Source organism: Ctenopharyngodon idella, chromosome 15 (genome assembly GCF_019924925.1).
Source record: "Ctenopharyngodon idella isolate HZGC_01 chromosome 15, HZGC01, whole genome shotgun sequence".
NCBI classification, from domain to species: Eukaryota; Metazoa; Chordata; class Actinopteri; order Cypriniformes; family Xenocyprididae; genus Ctenopharyngodon; species Ctenopharyngodon idella.
In genome coordinates, this window is record NC_067234.1 from 26,212,005 (window position 1) to 26,235,891 (window position 23,887).

Consider the following 23,887-nt stretch of genomic DNA (forward strand, 5'->3'; position numbering starts at 1 on the left):
TTTGTCAAAGATTTAATAGACGCGGGAGAATCGTTGTCATTAATAAAGGATCGCTTGGGTGCTTGAATCGAGATCGCGATCTTTTTACGATTAATCGTGCAGCTCTGCACTGTTACCCGATAAAATGTCACGGTTCCTACACATGATAATAAATAATGTATAAATAATGAACACATTTCAAAATGAAAAACACAAATACTTACAAGACCAAAAGCAGGAAAGAATTTGCTTTAATGTTTGCTGTTGCTTGCTCTCTGACAGTGCAGAGCCGGCGCCAGGACACACGAACATTTAAAGACTAAACTTACACTAAAGCATACTGTACAAAAATTCTGGTTTGTGCAGAAGTTGATCTTTTAATATCACTTAGGCTACATAAGTGACATTAAGCCTTATCTTTATAGCCTAACGGTTGAAAACACTTAACGTGTAATTAAAAGCATTTTGTTCATATTCTGGGCTTGGTTGCTTTGCTGTACATACAGTAATATGGTTTATTAGTAGGGCTGGGTAAACAATATCAATTTCTCGATTTTAATCGATTCTCATTTTTACGAACCGATATCGATTCTTAAATCTTAAGAATCGATTAGTCTAGTCTGTTTTCAGTTGATGAATGAACAGAACATGTAGCGCGCCTCACATCCAATAAATCGCAATAATCTTTGTGCTTTACTTTTGATATGAAGCAAAGTCAGATTTCAAATGACGTCCATCTTATTATGAGATTCAAAAAATAAATACCGTTTTGGCGCTGTTTAATGTGGCGTTACAGATCGCTTTAGTTAAAGAGAAGCGGCAGCATGGAGCGCATGTGAACATCCTCTCCTCCGCTTTAATACCAGTTACAGCGCGAAATAAACAGGACTAAACATCTGAAGGTATGTTAAAAGATACAGTACAACTTACCAAAATCCGTATCATGTCTTGTGTAATCGCTCAATCAGTGTTTCAACCTCGGAAATACGTCAATAAAACAGCTTGAAAACAATGTCACGTAACGTCACATTTACCTCAGAAAAACATATTCAGTAACCATAAACTCATTAGTCAGCTAGAAATGTGAACTCTAGAGAGCAGCATCCTGATTAATATAGCTATGCACCGTTACATATTCATTATAATGTTCTTCAATATTTAATGCATGTTAGAATAAATCAGCTATGACAGCCACGATTTAAATGAAAACAAACAACAACAACAAAAAAATGAATTGGAGTAGAAATATGATTATGCAATTCTAAACTTTATTTATTATTAAAAAAAAACATAATTGAGTGTAATTTAAGTGTTTGTATATAAATAAGTTAATTTTAACCTTCATTATTATAGTAAAGTAGTACCAACTGACTCCCATGTGTAGTTTACAGCATTGAGAATTTTTTTTCCTCTAGAAAATTTGCCATGTACTGTAACTGATATACTACATCCAAAATAATCAATATCGAAAATTGTGTCAATACCCAGCCCTATTTATTAGTATGTTTACTGAGTTTGGTCTTTTAATATCTGTCTTAGTAGGGGAGAGTGGGGTAAGATGAGCCAGTGGGTAAGTTGACGTGTGACCATATATTTTAAAACTACCCGTCATTTCTGCCAGACTGTGAAAAGGAGTAGCACACTGGAGGAGTGGAAGTTGCTTATTTACTTTAAAAACTGTTTTTGGCTTGTCAAAGTAAAATGTTAACATAACAGATGTAATGGCTGTTTCATCAAAGCAAATTTGTCCAGATCCAAAACTATTTATGATGCATGGTGATTTAGCAACGTATAAAACCATGCAAGTTATTTAGCCAAATATTATTCTGAATTGGTAAGCTAGCTAGCTTTTCCTAAAATGGCAGCTATGGGGCAAAGTGAACCAAATGCTGTGGGGTACATTGAGCCAGCGTTTTAACTTATCCCACGATAAGGCAATGAATTTAAGTTAAATCTGAAGTATAAACTGGTGTCATTTCAATGTAATATTACACAACTGGTTTAGTTTATCTTTATTTTCAAGTTTATTTGATAGGAACAGTGTACAAGTACACCAAATCCTTCTCTGATACAAACCAGAGGATGTTTAATCATATATATCTTTCTACCTGTAGTCTCTAATGGCGTAACATGGTTGATATTGCAGAAAAACTACCATGTCAAGAACCTTTTGACTAAAATGTTTATTAGTTTCAGTGACATTTATTCATTCTTACTTAGTTTTTATTTAATTTTACTCAACAAACACTGTTTAGCCTGTTTATGGGAAGGTTACAACTTTGGTGTTCAACATATTGTTTCAGAAATGCAAACAATTAAACATACTGAAATTTCAACTTCATTTGATTGGTTTTATGTTGTTTAAGTTAGCTTTAAAAAAGAAATATTTGTAAAATATTTTAACAAAGAAATTTGATTATTAAAATAGTTTTTAAAATAGGTACATTATCTTTAAAATTTCACATGGGTTTGATTCAGATTCAGTTAGATGGTCACTTTACACCCACCTACTGACTCGGATCAACTTACCCCTAACCTGGGGTAAATTGAGCCGGAGGAACACTTTTTTTATAAGAAGCCATATTTTTTAGAACCCTTTGTCATAGATGTATTCTGATCATTTAAAATGATAGAAAACACATTCTGAAATTACTTTAAATACTTTCATTTTACTTCTGCCTCATTTTCCCTTATCTTCAGGACCACACAAGTAAAAAATGGCTCATCTTACCCCACTCTCCCCTACATTAAGCCACGTTTAGCGTTTTTCACGTTAAGCTTTTTTGAAAGTCCCTTGGCGACGCATTATGCAGCCAATTTGCAGCCGATTGTCAAATATGTGAAAGCGAATGTGTTTTGTTGTTTAAACACCATAATGATCATGTTAGTTGATAAAACAGAGGATCTGTTGGACATCACATAAATTAATCCATTTTTCCCGAAATACATAGGCTAAACGTAAATGGCTGGTGAACTGGGAGAAAAGAGTAAACATTATTGTTTCATACGCAATGTAGCCTATCTGATATTAATAAAAAACTTTGTCAAATTATAATTGAAAGGATTATTGCAGCTTCCATATTCAGTGTATGGAATTTGCATTTAACAAACTATAAATGTCTTTTTTATATATAGCCTAGTACTTCATAAATGTGTTTAAATGTCTGAAACCTCAAATAAACATTATGTGGTTGAAAACACTGAATAGTTGTGCAATATGAAAAGCACTGAGCTCGTCCATCTCTGGCTCAGCGCCAGCAGCGCGAAAGCAGGTTTGAATTTAGTAGTGACGCACTGAACGTTCTAATCACACCAGTGTGATCGTACGTGTTAAAGGGTTAAAATCGATCGCGTTTCGGGGGAGAAATTGGGGGACGAATTGAAACTGAGGGGGCAATGCCCCCTTTTGTCCCCTCGTGGCGCTGGGCCTGTGACAGTGGTTGTAATAGAAAATGGCGGAAATGTTTATCGCGAGATCTCTACTAACTTTCAAGTCTCGCATGCCAGTAGTCATGTCTCAGTAGGGCCACAGTTGCCATCTAGCAGTTGAGATTTTTATTTAACTTAACACTCATTGCTAGTCTAGACTATACAGGTGCTGGTCATATAATTAGAATATCATCAAAAAGTTGATTTAGTTCACTAATTCCATTCAAAAAGTGAAACTTGTATATTATATTCATTCATTACACACAGACTGATATATTTCAAATGTTTATTTCTTTTAATTTTGATGATTATAACTGACAACTAAGGAAAATCCCAAATTCAGTATCTCAGAAAATTAGAATATTGTGAAAAGGTTCAATATTGAAGACACCTGGTGCCACACTCTAATCAGCTAATTAACTCAAAACACCTGCAAGGCCTTTAAATGGTCTCTCAGTCTAGTTCTGTAGGCTACACAATCATGGGGAAGACTGCTGACTTGCCAGTTGTCCAAAAGACGACCATTGACACCTTGCACAAGGAGGGCAAGACACAAAAGGTCATTGCAAAAGAGGCTGGCTGTTCACAGAGCTCTGTGTCCAAGCACATTAATAGAGAGGCGAAGGAAAGGAAAAGATGTGGTAGAAAAAAGTGTACAAGCAATAGGGATAACCGCACCCTGGAGAGGATTGTGAAACAAAACCCATTCAAAAATGTGGGGGAGATTCACAAAGAGTGGACTGCAGCTGGAGTCAGTGCTTCAAGAACCACTACGCACAGACGTATGCAAGACATGGGTTTCAGCTGTCGCATTCCTTGTGTCAAGCCACTCTTGAACAACAGACAGCGTCAGAAGTGTCTCGCCTGGGCTAAAGACAAAAAGGACTGCTGCTGAGTGGTCCAAAGTTATGTTCTCTGATGAAAGTAAATTTTGCATTTCCTTTGGAAATCAGGGTCCCAGAGTCTGGAGGAAGAGAGGAGAGGCACACAATCCACGATGCTTGAGGTCCAGTGTAAAGTTTCCACAGTCAGTGATGGTTTGGGGTGCCATGTCATCTGCTGGTGTTGGTCAACTGTGTTTTCTGAGGTCCAAGGTCATCGCAGCTGTATACCAGGAAATTTTAGAGCACTTCATGCTTCCTGCTGCTGACCAACTTTATGGAGATACAGATTTCATTTTCCAACAGGAGTTGGCACCTGCACACAGTGCCAAAGCTACCAGTACCTGGTTTAAGGACCATGGTATCCCTGTTCTTAATTGGCCAGCAAACTCGCCTGACCTTAACCCCATAGAAAATCTATGGGGTATTGTGAAGAGGAAGATGCGATATGCCAGACCCAACAATGCAGAAGAGCTGAAGGCCACTATCAGAGCAACTTGACTCTCATAACACCTGAGCACTGCCACAGACTGATCGACTCCATGCCACACCGCATTGCTGCAGTAATTCAGGCAAAAGGAGCCCCAACTAAGTATTGAGTGCTGTACATGTTCATACTTTTCATGTTCATACTTTTCAGTTGGCCAAGATTTCTAAAAATCCTTTCTTTGTATTGGTCTTAAGTAATATTCTAATTTTCTGAGATACTGAATTTGGGATTTTCCTTAGTTGTCAGTTATAATCATCAAAATTAAAAGAAATAAACATTTGAAATATATCAGTCTGTGTGTAATGAATGAATATAATATACAAGTTTCATTTTTTGAATGGAATTAGTGAACTAAATCAACTTTTTGATGATATTCTAATTATATGACCAGCACCTGTAGATTGCCTCGATTTCGCCGGGTGGACTAAAAGCAGACTGCACATGGCCTATCCAGAGCTAAATCGTGACTACAGATAGACCATGTCATGAAATGACACTTAAATCTTGTAGATATCATTGACATTGCGAACATGATGGGATATCAACCATCTTATGCACTTCCTGTCCAAAAACTACAATAAATCAGGATTGACTAAAGGTGGGCTACAAATAGCCGATCAGACTACGAGCTAAATCGTGGCTACGCACAGCCTACGCAGAACATGTCAAAGCTATGAAACCAAACACCTTGTAATCACTGTTGACTTGGCTTACATGATAGAATATCATACATCTCGCAAGTTATTTTGTAACCAAAAGATTATTTCGGCTAAAATTGGGTTGTTCATAGCCGGACTATATCGGGTCTATAGTTAACCGAGACGGTGAAATGACGGCCTATTGCTTGCTGGGAAGCCTCCGTTGCTAATTCCAAAACGTCATTTCAGAGCTAGTAACGGAGGCTTGAGCCTTGATAGCATACCGTTGATACAGTTATTAACGCGCAGAGAGAGAGAGAGAGAGAGAGAGAGAGAGAGAGAGAGAGAGAGAGAGAGAGAGAGCAGCATTTGCACACCTGATCTGTGCATCTCAAACGGCAGCAGTGTCTCTACTAATGGCGAAACTAGGTTTATCTCAAGAACCGCACAGTTATTACCTCGCTGGTGAGTCATGTATCTTAAGTTGCTAAACTATTTTACTGATTAATTCGTCAGAGCAGCGCTGACCAAACGTTTATGAGCGAGTGTGTCCGTACTATACAGTACGTTTGAAAGAGGAAGAGACAGAGCGCGCGCGAGAGTGTATGCGCTTTCAGGACACAATAAAACGTATTTTGTGGCAAAAACCATGACAATAATTTGTCGTTTTCTCCTATTGTTTACTATGTTTATTTGCTTAGTCGGTGTCGTTGTGTGTTTTGATTCTTTTGCTGTTGTAGGCTGTAAGGACCTAAATAACTGAAAACATTTGGCAAAGTAAACTGCAATGCGGTCAAGACCTGCTGCTGGGGACTGGAGCTTCCAATCTTAAAATGGAAGTCAATATTGAGCAATATTACGTAGTACTAAAAAAAAGCTGCTACAGTTGAGTGCATTAAGTGTCCAACATTCCACACTTCGTTTTTTTCCTGTTAATTTAGTGCATCATTTGGGTATTTAAAGTGCACATTTTCTTTTTGGAATTTTCAGTGTGAACAAACTCGCACTATACGTTATACGCGAATTGGGACTCACCATATGGTTAAAATAGCATTGTAGATCTCGAATGTATATTATGACTAGTCATAATTGCGCTGTAGATATCTTAATTCCAATTACGACGAGTCAAAATTGCAAAATAGATATATGGAATTGGACTAGTAGAGCCAGGGGCATTAAATACTGAAACGGCTTGCCATATACCGATCGTTGTGCGCAGCGCCGCTTCAAGTCGAACAATCCTACTCATACGTATTCAAACGGTATGAAAGATTTCAGCCGTGACTACAGCACGGAATATCACAATATATACCAGTCTCCTCCGTTGCTGAGTTTTTCTTGTGCGACGGAGGAGTTCTGCACCGTGAATCGTCTTGGCGCATATTTGGAGAGGGAGATGGTGCACCCTCAGTTTTTCTGCATCAGTTTTGAAAGCCTCGTCACATACGTGGGTACGCCTACGTCGTTATCGAGGCAACCGATGCAGATAGGTTGGCTATGTCTGGACACACAAATCTTATTTGAACACTTGCAATTAATAGTGCGGACAGTCTACCTAAAGATCTGATTTGAGGGGGGAAAAAATCTATCTCTATCTCACACAAAACCATCATATGGCTAGCCAACTTTTTATCCGCTTTGTTTTCTTTTACTTTTTTTCTTTTGAGCTTGACAGACCCAGCCAGTCAATATTCATTTTCATTACATAGCCAGTATATTCTCCAAAATTTCACCTTTTCTTCCATTGAAGAATTTCATACAGTTTTAGAATGACAGTAAGGTGAGTAAATTATAAGAAAATGAACTATCCCTTTCTTTAAACACATGTCTAAGGGCAAAAAAATTCTATGGATGCAAGCGTTAAAAAGTGCTAAACTGGCTTGCATGCTGTGTCAACTATGGGAAGTCATTCCCACCCCTACACAAAGCAAGAGAAGTCAGATAGTTTTCCACATTTATTTCAGCATAAGTGGTTCATAAAACATCTCATACTGTACCACTTAAAAGATTCTTATCTTTAAAACCCTCAGTAGGCAGGCAAGATCAAATATTTAAACATGGCGGTGTCCAACGTCACTGCTATGTAAAAATGTTTACATCTTATTGACCAGAAAACAAATGGGTTTCAAACTGGGCATGACAAATATCGCCACAAATGGTTGCGAGTAAAGAATACAAACAAGACAAAATAAAAATGGTGGCTCAGGATTCACACAAGTGCTGCACTGGAAATTTGAAACATTATACAGTGGTAATTCACAATATGCCGATACACACATTTCCTACCGCACTATTCCAATCTTTATACAGTTTTCATCAATTAAATTTTCTGTGAGCGTGTACATGTGTGATCGCATTGACATACTGCTACATACTTTACTCAGTGTTGTAATAAGGCAATGTGGTACTGAAAGAAATACAATTTCACTAAAAACAGCCGCATATACCATCTGAACAGTTTTGTTTAATGCCAATTAACAATGGGAGAGAGTATCATTAATAATGACCACAAGCATATGAATGTAAACTGGCCATAAACCTCATTTAAAATCCTTGAACATAAAGTAGGGGGTAGACCACAACCATTTTCCTTTTTTTCTGGTCACCTAAATACAAGATACAAAAAAAAGAAGAAAAAAATACATTCATAAACAAATCTTTTAAGCAACACCCGCAATTCAGTTAAAATGAAACATGGATTTAACACATGTACCTCTTCAAAAATTTTCAGGAAGGCAAGACGTCTGCTCTACTATTTCCTTTTCTTAAGCTTGGCACAAGAGACTAAGACGAAGCCTTCTGGTTCGCTCAGACCAGAGCTGCACAGGCTTCACTGCAATATGGAACTACTGTACAGCACAATAGTCTCCGAATTAAACACACTGCACTGCCTGTGGCAGTGTGACTGATATCGCTGGTACATCTACTTTAACCCAGTTCCCTGAGAACACTAAAGGACTAAAACCATGGTAGCACACAGGATATGCAATAATATTCTTTGCTAGATAACATGCGTAGGATAAATCAAAGGAAAAAAAGCATACAGTGAACATAAGCAATTTTTATGGACTGAGCATGTGACTCAATGTTAACTGTTATCATCATAATTTTGGTCATTCTTTTCTGAAAATAGCTGATAAAACAACCAAAATAGGCTACAATTTTCACATTTTCAAAAAGCAGAGGGAATTAAACCTATTGCTGAGCAAGGAAATTAACAAATGGATGCAAAGTGTAAACAAGGTACCATGGACAAATGCAGGCCTACTGACATAAAGTGACACAAATCGAGCATACAGTATGCAACAAAAAAAATTGGATCCTGTGCAATTTACTGTCAAGAGCCTACGTACCGCCTTCCCTTTTTATCAGCATTCATTGGTCCATTTTTCATCTGTATACATATGAGGTTTGCTTTTTAGTTTTTTTCTTTTGTGTGTTTTTGCACTGATGTACCCATATCTAGGTGCTTGTTTTGGCTTAAAGCAAATGTAATGCTCGTGTGAGAGTTTGTACAATAAGGGTCTTTTCCCTGTTCAGTAAGTCTGCGATCAGCTGACAAACTCCTTCACAGTTTGCTTCAGTTAATGCCTACAAAGTCCAATACCCACATATATTATATATAAAAAATAAGTTATTGCGCATCCGAAAAAAGTGCATCTTATATTTAAAAATATCTCTTTCGCTCCATGCTTTCTTTTCTTCCACGGGGTCCAGAAACACAAATCCAGCGTTTTTTCTAAGTGACGGGGGGGGTCAAGAGGAACGGAGCTCTGCAGCTTGAAGGTGTGCCGGATGGGCACGTAAGAAAACATGATGAGGAAGTGGAGTGGGAAGTGAAGGAGGAGGAGAGAAAGAGTTGTCCAGCTATGCAATCACCATGGGAACGTCATCTGAAAAGCCACTGATCATAGGAGCGTCTTCATCATCGTCACCTTCAGAAGAGAGGGAATGAAGAAACAACATTAGCAGCTAATTTTCATATTGTGGAAAAGTTTGTGTACTTAATAAAGTGAGCTGAAGTTAACTAAACATAATTCATGTGACCTGAACTTAATTGAAAGTGACCTGAACTAAGCTGAATTGAAATCAAATAAATGCAACTTAAATAAACTGAATTGAAGTGAATGGAATTGTACTGAATTCAGTTGAACAAAGAGCTGCAGTGAACTAAACGGAAATTAAGGGTGTGTTCAAACAAACAAACAAACAAACATTTAGTCCTGGTCTGATTAGCATTCAGATTGGCATTTTTAACACTGAACCTAAAGATACAGAACCTAAAGGCACAGGGATATAATCACAACCTGATTGGTCGGATTTTATGACGTATTGCCTATTTTGAGACGAAACTTGCCGAACATCCAAAACAATGCTGTGTGCCAGGCTAAATGCGCTCGTTGTATGTGCGTAGCCTGCGTATCATTGTATTTTGACCAGCTGAGAGCTCGTGAAGATCTTATAAAATGTGTAGAGTCAAAACAGCGGCAGGAATCCCGCCATCACACACACAGATGAAGATCTGCTGCAAGGAGACGTGGTTCTGATGCCTGTACCAAACTATGAAAAGCAACAAGGTATGCGCGAGCATTCTGTCCTTTTTAGGGTCACATCTTCCTGTATTTGGTTCGTTTACATATCTTTGGTCTGTGTTGTGTTTATATATCATTCATACATCATTCATACCGCACCAGAGTTTGCTTGGAAGCGGACCAAGACCCATCTTTTCAACGGTCTCGGCCCACTTGTTTGGTGTGCACCAGCGTTCAGATGGCAGCGTTCACACTTATTCAAATGAACCGCACTAACAGAGCAATCGCACAAGGGTTCATTTTAATTGAACCAAACATGCCAAGTGTGAACACACCCTAAATTAACTTAAATGAAGTAAACTGAATCGTAGTGACAGAATTTAAAAAACTGAAGACACAACTGAAGTAAACTGAACTGAATTGATGTGAATTGAACTAAAATGAAGGGAACTGAACTTAACTGAATTATAGTGAACTGAATTAAAATAAAGTAATTTGATTTAAACAAAAACTGAAGTGAACTGAGCTAAACTGAACTGAAATACAATGAAGTGAACTGATCTAAACACAATTGAACTGAATTGAAATGGAGTGTAGTGAACTGAAACCAGAGCTAAAGTGAAATTAAGTGAGTACTGAAATAAAATTAAGTGAACTGAACTGAAGCCAACTGAACTAAACCGAAGTGAAGTTAACTACAGTAAATTACACTTCTCTGAAATACACTGAAGCAAAGATTTCATGTAAGGTAGGACTCAGGCTGGTCTTACCCAGCTCATCTCCTGAGGAGAAAATGGCAGAGCCCAGACGGGAGTTGTAGTGGCTGTTAGCGAAGGCGGTGAAGCTGTGCTGTAGCCGACGGTGTCTGAGATAAAGCACCACCAGCCCTCCACACACACCCACCAACAGCAGGAACAACACTGGAACAACCACTGCCGCCATGTCCTCGGATTTACCCGACTGAGATTCGGCATCATTTGGCCCTGAAATTTGACAAATGTGTGTCAGGATCAATGTCTGGCCAAACAAATATCCACAGAGATAGAAGTAAAAATGTTTAGTATGTAAAAGGCTCATGCCTGCTGCTTTGCCCAGCTCATCATATAACAGCACAGCCGCCTCTCCACACAGCTGGTTGTTGAGCAGGCAGCGTGCCCGCACTGAGAACGTGTAGTTATGGCCCACCAACAGGCTGTTGATCCTGAAGAACGTCTCCGTTGTGTTACCCAGACACATAGTGGAGTTGGTGACACTGTCATGCACATACACCTCATAGCCCTGAAGAGTCAAGTGATCATTAATGAAACCGTTTCACATGTAAAACAAAAGGAAATGGAAAAGGCCAAAAGGAAAGCTGTTTAAACATTTTTTTTTTGGGGGGGGGATAATGTGCACCAATAAATCATACACAATAAAACCAGAAATGTTAATTGAGTAAATAGAGTCAATGTGGATTTCATGTTGACTTTAAAGGTGGTTTCTAACCCTGCTTTCATTGAAGGTCCGGTCCTTCACAGCCAGGCTCTTCCAGAAGAGAAACACATGATCCTGTTCTTCTATGATTTTGAGGGCCTCGGGTGCAGGCAGAGGAACTGTGTGGATAAATATAGGTTTAGAAAAAAAAAATTAATATATATTTGTAATTGATATAATTGTATATACACATACACACACACACACACACACACACACACACACACACACAAAACAGCATGAAATAACACATTTTTACTTACAGCAGAAATACAATGCCGTTCAAAAGTTTGGAGTCAGTATTTTTTTTTTTTTAAAGAGATTCATACTTTTATTCAGCAAAGATGCATTAAAATGGTCAAAAGTATTAGTAAATACATTTATAATGTTTATATTTCAAATAAATGCTGTTCTTTTCAACTTTCTAATCATAAAAGAATAAAAATATTAAGCAGCACAACTGTTTTCAACATTGATAATAATAAGAAATTATTCTTGAGCACCAAATCATCATATTAGAATGATTTCTGAAGGATCATGTGACACTGAAGACTGGAGTAATGATGCTGAAAATTCATTTGCCATCACAGGAATAAATTACATTTTAAAATATATTAAAACAGAAAACAGTTCTATTCTAATAATATTTCACAATATTACTGTTTTTACTGTATTTTGTTTTTTGTCATGGTGAGCAGAAGAGGCTTTTTTCAAAAACATTAAACATCTTACAGATCCTAAACTTCTGATCGGTGGTTTAATAATGGGAAGAGGATAAGAGGATTTGGTTAAAATAGTTTTAATGAACATTTGTGCACTTAATATTTTTTATAATGTAGAAATTGTGTTATAAAAGCAATAAAGCACTCGAGGCTCTGCTACATCGTGGGCTGAAGAGGTTACAGGCACTTCACTATGTGCCACAATATATGATGGCCTCTTATACCGTAATTTACATAATAAAGTATAAATACTATACAATTAATATTAACATATTAAATATACTTAGTGTTGCACTTTTTTCAGTGGCACCTGTAATTTGAGTACTCTAAATGACCTGGGAAATGGTTTCTGTGAGAATATTTCAGCAGCTATGCGTGTTCTGTATTTCTGTCAACTGACCCAGTAGTGCCAATCATTGAATTGAATGAATAGTTTTTTCGATTCAGTTTTTTTTTTATAATACGTTTCAGGCAAGAAAATCAATGACTATACCTGTGTTGAGTGTGTAGCTGGCCTCTTTGCTCATGTTGAGCAGCCTGATGGTGATGCTGTAGCGTCCTCCAGGCTCCAGGCCCTTCAGTGTGTACTCCACCGTGTTGTTCTGAGTGTTCACCTTATAGTCATACTCCGTTTTACGAACCGCATCTCTCACGTGTACTGCATATGTCTGATATATAGATACACAAAGATGCTTGAAACACCCCATCTGACATAACTAAATTACGAAAATGTTTTATATTGACTTTGTGGTCCTACCAAAGGACTGCTGGGAGAATCGTATGGTGGCTGCCACTTCAGAGTGGCCTGTGTCTTATCCACTCGCACTTTGTGCAGGTTTCGAGGTGGAAGCCGCTCGTTGGGGATCATCTTCACTACAGCATAGTCTGATGGAGGACCCAGGTATGGAGAGACCACCCTCACCTGAACAACACATACAATATCACTTCATCTGGACATCATGGTCCCAAAGTGGATCTCCAAAGTAAGGAGCAAGAGGGTGGATACTAACCAGGAAGAGGTACTGCTCATCGCTGTCAACGAACACAGTCAGACTGGTGGAGGTGGTTTTCACCCTGTGAGGTCTGCGATACAGATCCAGGAAGGAGGTGGCGTAGAACACTCCATACATCTACAAAAACAAACACATAAAGATGGTTTCTCACTAGCCACTTTTCAGCTTAGCTGTGTGGTCACATCAGCAAAAAAGGTCCATTATCTATTGTCAATAGTGTAGAAATGTATGAAGCAAGAGCTCACACAGAAGTCACTTTCAAACCAAGCAGCTAAGGTTAGGGACAGGTTTGGTGGTATGGGTAGGATTAAGGGTGGGTTAACGGGTAAGAGAAGGATCAACAACAGTGTAATTATAGATGCAAATACAGTAATTAATTAAAGATATAATTCCATTCAGGTATTTTTTTTTAAATGTAAGTAAAATGCAAAAACGTATCTATACAATAAGTACATTGTATCAAAATGATCATTTAAATCTCAGTATACACTAGTTAAAGACACTTAAAGGGTTAGTTCACCCAAAAATGAAAATTATCCCATTATTTACTTATCCTCAAGCCATCCTAGGCGTATATGACTATCTTCTTTCAGACGAACACAATCGGAGATATATTTAAAAATATCCTGGCTCTTCCAAGCTTTATAATAGCATTTATAATGGGAGGCGAGATTTTGAAGCACAAAAAAATGCATCCATTCATCATAAAAATAATCCAGGGGGTTAATAAAGGCCTTCTGAAGTGAAGCGATGGGTTTTTGTAAGAAAAAAATATCCATATTTAAAACTTTACTAACTATAATAACTAGCTTCCGGCAGCTGTACGCATCGATTTGTGGTGGAAGAGTAACCCCTGACGTGACGCATGACACAATGACGAACGCGGAAGCTCAGAGGATAGAGCAAAACAAAACACCGGTCACGAATTAGAAGTCTAAAACGAGAACTTTTAAAGAGATATGTCAGAAGATTTCGATATAAGAGGAGCTAGTTATATACACCTAAGGATGGCTTGAGGTTGAGTAAATCATGGGATTATTTTAGGTGATCTATCCCTTTAATATAAATTGGGAAAAATGAATGCTTTACTTGATCTCATATCTTATAGTATTTATAGTTTTCTTTTATTTTCATACATTTAAATACACATAAAGCACAAACTTTGTATGAATTTGGAGCAAATGTTTGTAAAAGTCTATTTCATTTTTAAAAGTGAGTCTGAGTTTTCATATGACCACCTTGAACATGAGCCGAATCGACAGTGAACTTTTTCACCCTCACGCGAAACTCCCGAACGCACAAATTCCTATTGAAATGACTGGATTTCGCCCTTGAAATTTCACCTATAAATGTGACCGCACATGTTTATGAGCGTTTATTAAGCATTTGTAAGTTAGTCTCACCTCAGCTTGAGGGCTGGTCCAGTTGCAGGCTACAGCAGTCTGGTTGAGTGGTTTGGCCTTTAGTGACGGCTTGGCAGGTCTTGTGCCTTTGGTCTGCTGGCGGGACAGAGCAGTAGGACTGTCTCCATCCTCCGTGTGAGCCCACACCGTCACCTCATACACTGTCCCTGCTGTCAGGTTAGTGGCTATACAGAAAACAGCACACGCATTGTATCGTCTTCCAGAAATGCTAACGGGATGTTTGATGACTGTGAAGTGTTTTACCTATCAATGTTCTTGAGACAGTGTAATTCCAGCTCTCCTTCACATGTTCATCAAAAACCCACGAAATAACGACAACATAGTGCTTCACCTAACAGAGAGAGCTCAATATTATATTTACATTTAAATGAGGATATAACACAAACCCAGCATCAAGAAAAAAACAATCTGACCAACCTGTACCTTATAATCATTAGTGATGGACAAAGTCATTGAGTCTTCTGTGACGCTGGTGATCAGGACATTAGGAGGAGAGAGAGCTGAAAGACGCATTATTAAAGAGTCATGAAACATTTCGGATTTTTTTGTCAAAACATTCAAATAGACATAACTAGATGTTTATGCAATATATAAAAAAAAAATGGTAGGGTTATATTTCCATCAAAATATCTGTATCGTTACATATAGTTACCATTCTACTCTGACAAGATCATTGAGATATACTGATATAATGTGAAAAGATTTTATAGGATGGATAAGACTTTGATCAAACTTTTGAAGGGTAGTGTATATACTTGTTTCATATCATGTTAAAATCTTTTATTTTTAATTGATAGTTAAAGGGTTAGTTCACCCAAAAATGAAAAGTTTCAAAACACTGCTTCAAAGCTTTACAACTCTTTACGAATCAGTGGTTCGGATCGCGTAAACTAAGCCTCGTTTACTGAAATTATGTGACTTTAGCGCTCAGAAACACTGATTCAAAACAAGATTTGTAAAGCTTCGAAACAGTATATATGTCACTATATATCGTTGAAAAGTCGTTATTTTGGGGGGGTTTTTTGGTGCACAAAAGTATTCCAGTCACTTTATAATATTAAGGTTGAACCACTGTACTCACATGAACTGTTTTAAATATGTCTTCAGTAGCTTTTTGGATCTTGAGAGGTTCAGTGACATCGGATTTCATCAAAAATATCTTAATTTGTGTTCTGAAGATGAACGAAGGTCTTACAGGTGTGGAACGACATGAGGGTGAGTAATTAATGACAGAATTTTCATTTTTGGGTGAACTAACCCTTTAATATCCATTATTTTGAATGCCTCATAGTTATTTATGAGACTGTATTATCCCATGAGAAAGCCCTGTCTCATTAATATTCCTGATAACTTTTAACTTTTCTAGTGATATTAAATTACAGATACATTGACCTGTTTATATTTATGCTGAAATGGGAGTTTACATGACACTCAATCGGTTTCAACCATCCTATCCACCTTTTTCCTGAACGCAGAAGTCTCGCCCAACTCATGGCGGAATTATCCATGGCATTTACCGTCTCCTGTGTTTCTAGTCAAATTAGAGTATTTTCCAACCTAATAATGTAACATTAAACATATGAAAATGTTTTTATAAAGCACATGGCTCCATAGTGCGCAATAACCGTCTTTTGTCAGTGCCTAACCCGTCTTAGTTTAATCAGTATGTAGATGACATGAAGCTGCCCGAAGTTAGCTATATTTAAAACAGATGGGCGCTCATATCCTACATACAACTCCCGATTGGGTGAAGTTTGGGGGGAGGGCACATACAACTTTTATGGGGAGTATTTTAACTTAAGTGCCTTGCTCGTTTTCTCTTGTCAGTCTTTGGCATAAAATGCAAGGCATATGGCACCATATACGGACATTCTTTTCAGATTTGCTGGTGCTCAAAACACACACTTTCCAGGAACTTCTTCAGTTTATTGCTGTTGTTGTAACAGTCAACAATAGCACATCTTAACCCTGTGCTCATTTTAATTTTTAGTAATAATCAAAAATTTCCAGTTTAATTAATTTAGTTGCTTTTTATACCCTGTTTTAACAATGAGTTCCTATGGAGAACGCAACAGGACAGCATACAAAAATGGAAGTTAGAATCCATCATGCAGTCATCATTTGCTCAGGAAAAAAGGTGGATAAGACAAAACACGCGAGTGTAAATGTCCAGCAGGGGGAGTCAGCACTCTTCTGTGAAGATGTCAGTTGCTTGTATATAGTTTTGTTACCTTTTTGAGGAACTATGGATTTAATTTCTGTCCAGTTTCCAACACCTCTGCTTGTGACGGCAGCCACCTGAGAAACAACAGATGAAGACAGGTTAGATGAACTGATCTAGATGATCACCAGAAGTTCACATAAAACAACTTAATGCAAGTGCTCGAGTGCCTCACCCTGAATCTGTAGAGCAAGCTGGGCTGCAGGTTCTTCACTTCTGCATTAGTGCTGGTGCTGCGCTGGGAAAACCACTCTGCGCTGTCCTTTTCACTGTACTCCACCTGCACAACACACACAGCCAGTTAGACGCGAGAAGGTGTTGATAAATGCTATAAAGAACTGAAGGCTTCTTCCTCACAATATACTCTCTGATGAGTCCATGTGCTTTATCAGGAGGGTTCCAGGAACACAGTACCGTCCCGTCCTCAGCGTTGTCACAGCTCAGCTGCAGACTCTGCGGCGGGTCCGGCACTGCCATACAAACACAGTTGTCAGACATAATGAAGCAACAGAAGACAAAACACATCCCTTCCATGTAATCTGAGTAAGTCATTTTAGTGACTGTGCTGCTAATGTAGACTTACATCCTTCTGGTGTGCGTAGTGTGAGAATTTCATTGGTCCTGTGCTGTTTGCTGAGACACTGTGTCTGAACCTTCACCTGGTAGGTGGTGTCCGGCTTCAACACGGTCAAAATGGCACTGCCCTTATTGCTGTTTGTGTCAATGGACGTCCACTGCTGGACACCCACCTGCCTAGAAAATAAATACAAGCTTTGTTATTGTCCCATGTGGACCCTGGGCCTGTTCTAGCGTGGCACATATGCACATTCAAACTTCTGTGAATAACATATTTGATGCCTACATTTGTTGATTGATTTTAGCGCTAAGAAAATACAAGTATTGGATCAGGACTCGGCAGATATTCAATATTAAATGGCTCGGATCAGATCAGGGGCACGAAAAAATTAATTAAATGGTCCACCACCTGGAAAAAGGTACAGATGAAAGCTACAATTAAATGAATACCTGAAGTAGATGACAAAAGAGCAGGATGATGGAGGCATATTTTTGGGTCTTGACCAGGTGAGTGTCACAGCACCAGAGAAGTTGGCGCTCCACTGTAGATTTTGAATCTTGTACACCAGCAAATCACCTGAGAAATGGAAAAACAGGGTAAATCGGCATGAACAGTTAGACTGTCTTACTGTGGTACAATGCAGTCTGATTTCAATAGCAGATACACAATGAACGTCTCTCAGTGTCTCACCAGTGCAGTTGTCCTCGTCACTTCGGTCAGAACAGTCTATGAAGCCATCACACCTCTCGCTGTTCAGCACGCAGGCCTCGCCGTCCGCACAGAGAGTACCGTTCACACAGAGCAACGGACCACGTGTGGCTGAAATATAACAGAGAGTTAAGAAAGAAATGCTTCTGTTAAAGCTACAATATATAAATTTTTCGCCGCTAGAGGTCGTCTATTCAAAACAAAAGGCATAGCTTGATGACGCCGAGTTTGAGCGCGGAATCTTGGGAAATGTCATCTTCACCTCACAGCCAGTGGAAAAGAATCGGGACGGGACTCAGGCAGAAATCATGTTCAAGGATGAGATTATTATTAACGTTAGTATGAAGCAGCGCAGGGCAGAGTGATGTTGGAGCTGAACGAGGCCGCTGGAGAGATTGCTAATGAGAGACGAGCGCAACACATGCCTTGCGAGCAGCAGAACTTTTATTATGCCACAGTCACCGCTTTTGCATCAAGCGTATGTGGTAACATAGCGATGTTTATCATATTAGATACATTCGACTGTGTTGAAAATGATGTTATAACGTTACTCTGTTACGTTCGCTCGGCGGCTGCTGTGAGACACTTGTTGCACACTGCAGTAAGCTAGATCGATTTTAGAATATCATTATTAAATGCTGGGAGGCTTGTGTTCATAAATGGCATGCAATTAATTTTAAAACATTGCATAAATGGAGAAAATGCTGAATTACTTAGCTACATGACAAAATAGTGTTTTTCTCTGAGGCACGGTAAAAGCATGGTACTCTCGGAAAATCAAGAAAACTAGATTTAAACACTAAGACTAAACATGTTGAGCTATATAACAATAATTCATTTTCTGTCTATAAATGTAACCAAACAGTTGTTCCCTTGTCTAATAAAACATGTAATATATTAAAGCATCTTTGGTGTTTCCATGGTTTCTAAATAAAACCCAAAACCGAGGGTAACGTGGATATGATGCTATTGACAGATGACTCCCAGACACGTCCCGTATCCTTGGTTAAAATTGCGATTGTCTCACGATTTACAAATAGTTGGAAACATTTGGGATATTTTAAGTACTCAACTGAACAAAATATGACACTGGCCTAGTGCTTTTTGGATATTTTACTTAAATCTTACATATTGTAGCTTTAACTTACTTTTGCAGGTATGTAAAGGCATTTTCTGGTGAGGCTAAGCAGTGTAACAGTGTTTTTGTTATTTTAGTTTTAATGACTTTATTTCTATTCTAAAATGAGGAAAGCGGTAATAGACAGTGAGTAGGTGTGTCCAATTCTTATGACACTTACGACAGTTGGCCTCATCAGATCCGTCCTGACAGTGAGGATGTCCGTCACAGCGCTTCCAATCAGCGATACAGGTCGGAGGCTTCAGGCACAGGAACTGATCTTTAGTACAGCGGCCCGAAGGAGGAAGAGTTGCCACTGGAGTCACAAAGCCTTTGACTAAGCGAAAGACAAAAACAACATTAACCAAAATGATAAGCCATAAAAAGAGGCAAGGGTTAAACTTCTTTTAGATTTAAATGTCCCCCTATGTGAACCATTTTTTTTTTTTTTCATTCATTAAATCTTAGAGGCTTCTTACTCGCACTGAATAAGTTTTAAAATACTAGCTTTTCTAATAATTATTCAGTTGAGATCTGAAATTGAGAATTCACTAATTTATTTACAATTTTGAGAAATTCACATACAATTGAGAACTTCATAAAATCGATGCGTACGGCTGTCTGCTGGAAGCTAGTTATTATAGTTAATAAAGTTTTAATATCCTTGCTCTGTTTTGTATCATTTGCTGTGCACGTTTGTGATGATGTAAGATGAATGCTAATGCACCAGGATTCGTTAGAATCAAGTTGAGTGTGAAATCAGACCAACGCTGCGGGGGGCATCTGAAAATATCGTGCTCGGACTCGGATCGCAGCAAACATGCCCAGTGTGAAAGCCCCCTAAGAAATTCACATATGTATTAGTATCTTCATTCTATCTTTTAATGCTAGGGTCATTATTATTGAGTGACAACACTTAATATAGTATTAAATGAATTCATAAGCTCTGGGAAAATGAGAGGTGCTGCTCTGGGCCCTGTCTTATCATTAAGCCAGTTTGAGCTGAAGAGCGTGAATTTGCATGTATGAACATGAGTGCCGAATGTCACACATCATTTAAAAAGAGTTTAATTCAATTAAGCTTAATTTATTGGCGCAAGCTGAAACATGTTATTGATGCAAGCTAAAACATTATCAGTAGTAGCTAAAAAAGATATTATGAATATATAAAACCAATATAATAAATGAACATGCTTTTCTAAAATAAAAATGTATAAATATACAGTCAAACCAAAAATTATTCAGACATTTTTTATATTTTTGATATATTTTTACTAGTGGGTGCAGGACACTATAGTTCATTTATGTAAGTGAGGATAGCAAAATAAAATAAACTGTGACATATTATACCCAAAAATTCTTCATACCGTGGACTACCAGTAGAAATGATAAAAATTTGGAACCAAAAATTATTCAGACACTTTGACCTGACCATGTTTTGCTTAAAGGATTAGTTCACTTTCATATTAAAATTTCCTGATAATTTACTCACCCCCATGTCATCTATCCATTTCTTCAGTCGAAAAGAAATTAAGGTTTTTGATGAAAACATTCCAGGATTATTCTCCTTATAGTGGACTTCAATTGACCCTAAACAGTTGAAGGTCAAAATTACAGTTTCAGTGCAGCTTCAAATGGCTTTAAACGATACCAGATGAGGAATAAGGGTCTTATCTAGCGAAACGATTGGTCATTTTCTAAAAAAAAAAAAAAAAAAAAAAAAAATGTATATGCTTTATAAACACAAATGATTGCCTCGCAAGTGCTTCCGCCAGACCGCACTTCCGTATTCTTCAAAAAGCTATATGTCCTACGCCTTCACTGGCACCGCGTTCGTTCTGTAAGTAGAATAGGTGTAGGACATACAGCGTTTTTGAAGAATACAGAAGGCAGTCTGGCGGAAGCACTTACGAGGCAATCATTTGTGTTTATAAAGCATATACATTTAAAACATTTTTTTTTAAAAATGAACGATCGTTTCCCTAGATAAGACCCTTATTCCTTGTCTGGTATCGTTTAAAGCCCTTTGAAGCTGCACTGAAACTGTAAATTTTGACCTTCAACCGTTTGGGGTCAATTGAAGTCCACTATAAGGAGAATAATCCTGGAAAGTTTTCATCAAAAACCTTAATTTCTTTTCAACTGAAGAAAGGAGGACATGGACATCTTGGATGACATGGGGGTGAGTAAATTATCAGGAAATTTTTATTTGAAAGTGGACTAATCCTTTAAGTGTATACAGTCAAACCAAAATTTATTCAGACACCTTGAACATATCATTCATTAATTTTTTTTTTTTTAAACCTGTTTATATATTTTTTTTTAAAACAGGTCACAAAAAATCCAAATTGGACTCATTGACAGGCCATATGTTTGACACCCCTGGTATTGACTAGGAAAAGAGCAGAGAAAGCACCTGTGGGACAGCCCACTTCATCACTGCCATCAGTACAATCAGCGTAGCCGTCGCACACCCAGGTATCCACAATACACGGACCAGAACCACAGTGAAAACGATTAGGACCACAGGTAGCTGGATCTGGAGCAGTTGTGTGAGGAGCTCCGCCACCTGAACAGACACAACATAACTCATTGTAATTAATCCACTGTGCATGTGTCTTTTGTTGGCACTTTACAAACAAGTTTTCTGGGCAAAAAACACAATGTACAGGTCTGAATTATGTACCTGAACATTGAGATTCATCAGACCAGTCACCACAGTCATTTTCCCCATCACACTTCCACCAGGCGGGCACACAGCGGCCGTTCTTACACTTGTACTCAAAGTAACGTGAGCAGCCTGGCTCCTCGGTTGGGGAAGCTGAAAGAGTAAGCACAAAAATTATTATTCATTAGAAAACAAGTTGAACTGTACTGTTTGAAACTAGTCCCAGGTATGACTGGACCTACTGATTTATTCAACTCTCTGACAAAGTCTGTAATCTTCTATAGCCAAAATTCTGTCTAACAGCATAAAGTCAATGTGCAGAGTGACCCATATGAATTCAACCTAGAATTTGACTCCTAGTTTGGCTTTATGATCAGTGTGGGGAAGTTATTGCTCACCACAGTTGGCCTCGTCCGAGTAGTCACCACAGTCGTCCATGCCATCACACTTCCACTCGAGGGTCACACACATTCCATTGGAACACTGGAAGTTGTAGACATCGCATGTTTTCTCAAACTCAGGGTTAGTTGCTGCAGAAGAGCAGAAAACAAATCAAATAATTGCAAAACACTGCATCGGTGCTCTATCCAAGGTCCACATTTAGGCCTGTTTTTTGTTTAAAAAATGGAATTAAATTAATTATATGATATGCAGATTAAATTACATATAAAGTAAGTGCATATTCTTGTTGAGATAATATGAATAAATTATAATACAAATTAAGATAATACATTGTGGTAGAAGAGAAAAAAGAAAAGCAGCACATTGCAAAGTGGCTTTAGAAGTGAATAGATTGCTTTATTTTTATATACTAATAAGGAACTTAACATAATTTTTAATTATTAATTTATATAATATACACTACTATTCAAAAGTTTGGAGTCAGTACGATTTTTTTTTAAAAGAAATGAATAATTTTATTTCGAAATGAGACATTAAATTGTTCAAAAGACTTTTATTCTGTTAAAAGATTTATATTTCAAATAAATGCTGTTCTTTTTAACTTACTATTCATCAAAGAATCACGGTTTCCACAAAAATATGAAGCAGAACAACTGTTTTCAACATTGATAATAATAATAATAAATGTTTCTTGAGCACCAAATCAGCATATTGGAATGATTTCTGAAGGATCATGTGACACTGAAGATTGGAGTAATGGCTTTGCCATCACAGGAATAAATTACATTTTAAAATATATTAAAATAGGAAACGGTTATTTTAAATAGCAAAAATAAGAATATCTTATTAAGGAATTGACATTTGGAGCATGATTAAATGCATATGTTATGAAATTTGTAATTATTAATATAATTAATGGTAGCACTTTACGGTCCTGTTTCGCATGTACATACATACTACTGTATATATTTATTGTAGTAATTACAATAAATGGGTAATAACTAGGTACTAGTCCTGAACCTACCCCTAAACCTAATCTTAACCTGGGTAGTTACCATATATTACTCAGTACTTTTTTGGTAAGTACACTGTAAGTACATTGAAAGTGCAGTACTGTAAAATAAAGTGCAACCTAATTAATTGTACTAAATGAACATGTTGAAAAGCCAAAAGTCCATTATGTGATCTAACTAAGACTGTATAATTCTTCTAGTGAACGGTTTATAATGGTCACATTTCAGTTAACGAATTGTTGGACTCACAGCAGCCAGCGTACGTTGCGTCCTCATCAGATCCATCAGCACAGTGCCGGGTACCATCACACACCAGAGACTGGAACAGACACTGCGCTTGGTTTCTGCACACAAACTCCATATAGTGTGCACAGAGGGGACCTGCAGGAACAGACCCTTTTTATTATTGGCATCATTTGTGTTACACAAAGTAGATAACAACTCTGCATTTAAATTAATAAGGACGCACATACCACAGTTTTGCTCATCAGCACCCCCTTGACAGTCCTCTACACCATTGCAGTGAGCACTAGCAGGCAGGCAGGTGCCGTTAGAGCACAAGAAGCCGTTGCACTTTTCACGCCCTGCCGGACAAAAACA

At 37.9% G+C, this 23,887-nt stretch overlaps 1 protein-coding gene across 1 annotated transcript in view; it reads right to left on the reverse strand.

Annotated features, from left to right (window-relative positions):
- Nucleotides 1-7,359: 7,359 nt before the first annotated feature.
- Nucleotides 7,360-23,887, reverse strand: part of sorl1 (sortilin-related receptor, L(DLR class) A repeats containing) — a 65,696-nt gene continuing 49,168 nt past the window's right edge. The window contains exons 27-48 of the mRNA XM_051861919.1: nucleotides 23,761-23,871; nucleotides 23,537-23,668; nucleotides 22,271-22,402; nucleotides 21,891-22,025; nucleotides 21,621-21,773; nucleotides 19,386-19,541; nucleotides 18,070-18,198; nucleotides 17,829-17,955; nucleotides 17,386-17,555; nucleotides 17,160-17,272; nucleotides 16,978-17,082; nucleotides 16,813-16,879; nucleotides 15,005-15,081; nucleotides 14,825-14,912; nucleotides 14,561-14,745; nucleotides 13,155-13,274; nucleotides 12,902-13,066; nucleotides 12,638-12,812; nucleotides 11,435-11,541; nucleotides 11,029-11,227; nucleotides 10,720-10,932; nucleotides 7,360-9,352 (exon numbers count right to left, since the gene is read on the reverse strand). Of these exons, the coding sequence (XP_051717879.1) occupies nucleotides 9,285-9,352; nucleotides 10,720-10,932; nucleotides 11,029-11,227; nucleotides 11,435-11,541; nucleotides 12,638-12,812; nucleotides 12,902-13,066; nucleotides 13,155-13,274; nucleotides 14,561-14,745; nucleotides 14,825-14,912; nucleotides 15,005-15,081; nucleotides 16,813-16,879; nucleotides 16,978-17,082; nucleotides 17,160-17,272; nucleotides 17,386-17,555; nucleotides 17,829-17,955; nucleotides 18,070-18,198; nucleotides 19,386-19,541; nucleotides 21,621-21,773; nucleotides 21,891-22,025; nucleotides 22,271-22,402; nucleotides 23,537-23,668; nucleotides 23,761-23,871 (2,927 nt within the window). The 3' untranslated portion in view covers nucleotides 7,360-9,284. The remainder of the gene's footprint in view (nucleotides 9,353-10,719; nucleotides 10,933-11,028; nucleotides 11,228-11,434; nucleotides 11,542-12,637; nucleotides 12,813-12,901; nucleotides 13,067-13,154; nucleotides 13,275-14,560; nucleotides 14,746-14,824; nucleotides 14,913-15,004; nucleotides 15,082-16,812; nucleotides 16,880-16,977; nucleotides 17,083-17,159; nucleotides 17,273-17,385; nucleotides 17,556-17,828; nucleotides 17,956-18,069; nucleotides 18,199-19,385; nucleotides 19,542-21,620; nucleotides 21,774-21,890; nucleotides 22,026-22,270; nucleotides 22,403-23,536; nucleotides 23,669-23,760; nucleotides 23,872-23,887) is intronic.